The sequence below is a fragment of the Borostomias antarcticus genome, assembly GCF_949987555.1.
Source record: "Borostomias antarcticus genome assembly, contig: scaffold_311, whole genome shotgun sequence".
Taxonomy (NCBI): Eukaryota; Metazoa; Chordata; class Actinopteri; order Stomiiformes; family Stomiidae; genus Borostomias; species Borostomias antarcticus.
The window spans coordinates 7,501-12,500 of record NW_028176655.1 but is presented as its reverse complement, the minus strand read 5'-3'; the positions used below and the strand labels follow the sequence as shown (position 1 = coordinate 12,500).

Below are 5,000 nucleotides of genomic sequence, written 5' to 3'. Positions count from 1 at the left end.
GGTAGGTTAGGGGGGTCTAGGGGAGTCTAGGGTAGGTTAGGGGGGTCTAGGGAGTTTAGGGAGGTCTAGGGGAGTCTAGGGTAGGTTAGGGGGGTCTAGGGGAGTTTAGGGAGTTTAGTGGGGTCTAGGGGAGTCTAGGGTAGGTTAGGGGAGTCTTGGGGGGTTCAGGGGAGTCTAGGGTAGGTTAGGGGGTTCAGGGGAGTCTAGGGTAGGTTAGGGGAGTCTAGGGTAGGTTAGGGGAGTCTAGGGTAGGTTAGGGGGGTCTAGGGGAGTCTTGGGTAGGTTAGGGGGGTCTAGGGGAGTCTAGGGGAGGTTAGGGGGGTCTAGGGGAGTCTAGGGTAGGTAAGGGGAGTTTAGGGGAGTCTAGGGTAGGTTAGGGGAGTTTAGGGGAGTCTAGGGTAGGTAAGGGGGGTTTAGGCGAGTCTAGGGTAGGTTAGGGGGGTCTAGGGGAGTCTAGGGTAGGTTAGGGGAGTCCAGGGTAGGTTAGGGGAGTCTAGGGGAGTCTAGGGTAGGTTAGGGGGGTCTAGGGGAGTCTAGGGGAGGTTAGGGGGGTCTAGGGGAGTCTAGGGGAGGTTAGGGGGGTCTAGGGGAGTTTAGGGGGTTCTAGGGTAGGTAAGGGGGGTCTAGGGGAGTTTAGGGGGGTCTAGGGGAGTCTAGGGTAGGTTAGGGGAGTCTAGGGTAGGTTAGGGGGGTCTAGGGGAGTCTTGGGTAGGTTAGGGGGGTCTAGGGGAGTCTAGGGGAGGTTAGGGGGGTCTAGGGAGTTTAGGGGGGTCTAGGGGGGTCTAGGGTAGGTTAGGGGGGTCTAGGGTAGGTTAGGGGGGTCTAGGGGAGTCTAGGGTAGTTTAGGGGAGTCTTAGGGGGTTCAGGGGAGTCTAGGGTAGGTTAGGGGGGTCTAGGGGAGGTTAGGGGGGTCTAGGGGAGTCAAGGGGAGGTTAGGGGGGTCTAGGGGAGTTTAGGGGGGTCTAGGGGAGGTTAGGGGGGTCTAGGGGAGTCTAGGGGAGTTTAGGGGGGTCTAGGATAGGTTAGGGGGGTCTAGGGGAGTTTAGGGGAGTTTAGGGGAGTCTAGGGGAGTTTAGGGGGGTCTAGGGGAGGTTAGGGGGGTCTAGGGGAGTTTAGGGGAGTCTAGGGTAGGTTAGGGGGGTCTAGGGGAGTTTAGGGGGGTCTAGGGGAGGTTAGGGGAGGTTAGGGGAGTCTAGGGGAGGTTAGGGGGGTCTAGGGGAGTCTAGGGTAGGTTAGGGGGGTCTAGGGTAGGTTAGGGGGGTCTAGGGGAGTCTAGGGTAGGTTAGGGGGGTCTAGGGGAGTCTAGGGTAGGTTAGGGGGGTCTAGGGGAGTCTAGGGTAGGTAAGGGGAGTTTAGGGGAGTCTAGGGTAGGTTAGGGGAGTTTAGGGGAGTCTAGGGTAGGTAAGGGGGGTTTAGGCGAGTCTAGGGTAGGTTAGGGGGGTCTAGGGGAGTCTAGGGTAGGTTAGGGGAGTCCAGGGTAGGTTAGGGGAGTCTAGGGGAGTCTAGGGTAGGTTAGGGGGGTCTAGGGGAGTCTAGGGGAGGTTAGGGGGGTCTAGGGGAGTCTAGGGGAGGTTAGGGGGGTCTAGGGGAGTTTAGGGGGTTCTAGGGTAGGTTAGGGGGGTCTAGGGGAGTTTAGGGGGGTCTAGGGGAGTCTAGGGTAGGTTAGGGGAGTCTAGGGGAGTTTAGGGGAGTCTAGGGTAGGTTAGGGGAGTCTAGGGTAGGTTAGGGGGGTCTAGGGGAGTCTAGGGGAGGTTAGGGGAGTCTAGGGTAGGTTAGGGGGGTCTAGGGGGGTCTAGGGGAGTCTAGGGTAGGTTAGGGGGGTCTAGGGGAGGTTAGGGGAGTCTAGGGGAGTCTAGGGGAGGTTAGGGGGGTCTAGGGGAGTCTAGGGGAGGTTAGGGGGGTCTAGGGGAGGTTAGGGGAGTCTAGGGGAGTCTAGGGGAGGTTAGGGGGGTCTAGGGGAGTCTAGGGGAGGTTAGGGGGGTCTAGGGGAGTCTAGGGTAGGTTAGGGGGGTCTAGGGTAGGTTAGGGGGGTCTAGGGGAGTCTAGGGTAGGTTAGGGGGGTCTAGGGGAGTCTAGGGTAGGTTAGGGGGGTCTAGGGGAGTCTAGGGGAGGTTAGGGGGGTACACAAAGACCTTAAATGAAGTACACACGTACAGTACAGTTCACAGCTTTTTGTATGTGGAAAAAACTGTCTCTCTTTTGCTCATCATGACACTGCAGTCCTTGTGTAACAGGATGTATGTGTTTCATAACCTGTACCGGACTGTTATGAATGGGAAAGTTATGCAAATCTCTCTGTCCTGTCTTTGCGTGGTCCTGACCATTCCTGAACCCTGTCTAATGTTGTCTAACCGTCATGAACCAACTGATCAGAACAAATGAAGTATATTAAACCTACCTGATAAAAACTAAAGAGCTCATATCCTGACGGAAGACAAAGGGAACGTCCACACTGAGGTTAAGGATGCAAAAACATATTCAACCTTTCAAAACACGGTGCTGTAGAAAAGAGACCCACAAGTCTAGCGTGAGGAAAAGGGGAGAAAGGTTTGGATCAGATTACCTTTGTCAGCCTGCCATAAAGGAAGGGCATATGTTCGGATCCCTATTGATCAGGGCAGGGCCACCAATTAACAGGGCTACCAATTAACAGCTTCTGGAAGGTACGGAAGTGTGGACATTCCCTTTGTCTTATGTCAATGTGTGAGCTCTTTCCATCTTTATCTCATATTTCTGTTTCTGGCTCAGGCAGCTGATAAAAATATATTGTTTGGACAAACTATTTTTCTCCTTTTTAAAAACCTACCTAATAATTTACCTGATCCTGCCCCCCCCCCTCTCTCTACAGGAGGGTTGCTGGTGTGCCTCCCCAGGGAGCAGGCTGCCAAGTTCTGTGCCGAGATGAAGAGTCAAGGGTCAGGGTTCGGAGGTCAGGGGTCAGTGGGCGGGGCCTGGATCATCGGGATCGTGGAGAAGGGCGACCGCCGCGCGCGCATCATCGACAAACCCCGTATCATCGAGGTCCCGACTAGGGGCAGCCAAGCGGCGAATCAGGACAACAGCTCCGCAAGCCCCGCCCCCAGCCCCACCCTCTCATAGTAAAAAAAAAAAGAAGAAAAAACAGACATTCCAGCAAGATCCCGCGTGTGTGAGTGTCTGTGTGTCAGCGTGTAAGTGAGAGTGTGTGTGTGTCAGCGTGAGACTGTGTGTGAGTGTCTGTGTGTGTGTGTGTGTGTGTGTGTGTGTGTGTGTGTGTGAGAGAGAGATGTGATGTGATGTGTCATACATTGGTGACTGTGAATAATGATGCCGTTGGTTAAATGGTCTGTCAATCAAAGCACCTGTCTCCGCCCCCATGTCTTGAAGGGAGAGTTGAGCAGCTCTCTCCAGGCCAATGGGGATTGTCCAGAGTGCCATCTGTCAGCTGATTGGCTGTTCAACCTCCAGATTCACGCCCTCTTCCTGCTAATGATGCTTCACCTTCTAAACCCCGGCTAATGGGGCTAGGTGGAGTGGATGTCTCAGGAAGCTGGTTGGCTGTGGAGGTTGTCAGTCATAAGTTGTGCGTTTCTGTAGATTCCTGCTTTTCACAATCAATAAAACCATCAACTCGCTGTACAGACCGCATATAGTGTTTATTTTGTGTAGTTTCAGTATGTGTGAATGCATTGAACTAATTTGGAGTGTGTGAGAAAAGCAACAATGGACCACGATAATCACATGTGACCCGCTAATCTCCCAACTGAGGACACATAGACACAGAAATAGAATAGGAAAGTTTAATTGCCATATATAACCAGTACTGGCACATTGGAATTATTGTCATTGCTTGTTCTTACAGTAACTTATCAGTGCTAATCAGTTCCTCGTTCCAGTCCTAGGTATGGAAGATAAACTGGCACTAATCCATGGTCTAGCAGTCAGTCAGTGTCGTTTAACCTGTATACTTCAGGATTGTACTTCAAGATTAGAGTGACTTAAGAACAAGAATAGTTCAGTGGGATGATGATGACATGACTGCATTTCCAAAGAAAAGGGAGGGTTGTAGTTCCCAGCTGAACCTCCACACCGAGGGAAGGTTGTAGTTCCCAGCTGAACCTCCACACCGAGGGAAGGGTGTAGTTCCCAGATGAACCTCCACACCCAGGGAAGGTTGTAGTTCCCAGCTGAACCTCCACACCGAGGGAAGGTTGTAGTTCCCAGCTGAACCTCCACACCGAGGGAAGGTTGTAGTTCCCAGCTGAACCTCCACACCGAGGGAAGGTTGTAGTTCCCAGATGAACCTCCACACCGAGGGAAGGTTGTAGTTCCCAGCTGAACCTCCACACCGAGGGAAGGTTGTAGTTCCCAGATGAACCTCCACACCGAGGGAAGGTTGTAGTTCCCAGCTGAACCTCCACACCGAGGGAAGGTTGTAGTTCCCAGCTGAACCTCCACACCGAGGGAAGGTTGTAGTTCCCAGATGAACCTCCACACCGAGGGAAGGTTGTAGTTCCCAGCTGAACCTCCACACCGAGGGAAGGTTGTAGTTCCCAGCTGAACCTCCTCACCGACAGATGGCGCCCTTGAGTGCGCAGCGCCGTGCGGTCAGCCTGAAGAGTGAGACTACGGAAGCCCGGAGTCTGGAGAGTTCTATCAACACATCCATGAAGTAAACAAGACATGAAACAGGTCGTGTTGTCAGCTTTATGTCAGCTGATATAAACGAGCCGCGGTTGATGTGAACGGTATGTAGTTCCCAGTATATTTAGAGTGCCTACATGTGGTCATGGTGTGGGTTCTGTGTCTTGTCCCCAGCTGGAGGAATCATGGTTCCTAGTTAGCTAGCTCAGTTGTAAAGGCTAAATGATCCACAATGGATGGATTAAACTAGACATCCACATACATAACTACAGGACCTGGGGTCTGTTTCATAATCTGGGTAACTTCATCACTGGGTAAACCTGACTTGGAAAGAGTCTCCAGGTTTGACTCATTGCTTCCTCAGTTAGCCAGCTTTC

At 52.8% G+C, this 5,000-nt stretch overlaps 2 protein-coding genes across 2 annotated transcripts in view; both read left to right on the top strand.

Annotated features, from left to right (window-relative positions):
- sephs3 (selenophosphate synthetase 3) overlaps positions 1–3,609 on the top strand; it is a 15,829-nt gene extending 12,220 nt beyond the window's left edge. The window contains exon 8 of the mRNA XM_084462217.1: positions 2,849–3,609. Coding sequence (XP_084318343.1) covers positions 2,849–3,099 — 251 coding nt within the window. The 3' untranslated portion in view covers positions 3,100–3,609. The remainder of the gene's footprint in view (positions 1–2,848) is intronic.
- Positions 3,610–4,653: 1,044 nt separating this feature from the next.
- The window catches only part of ap4b1 (adaptor related protein complex 4 subunit beta 1), a gene marked incomplete at its 3' end in the record, with an annotated part of 7,448 nt that continues 7,101 nt past the window's right edge, over positions 4,654–5,000 (top strand). Inside the window, exon 1 of the mRNA XM_084462222.1 lies at positions 4,654–4,727. The remainder of the gene's footprint in view (positions 4,728–5,000) is intronic.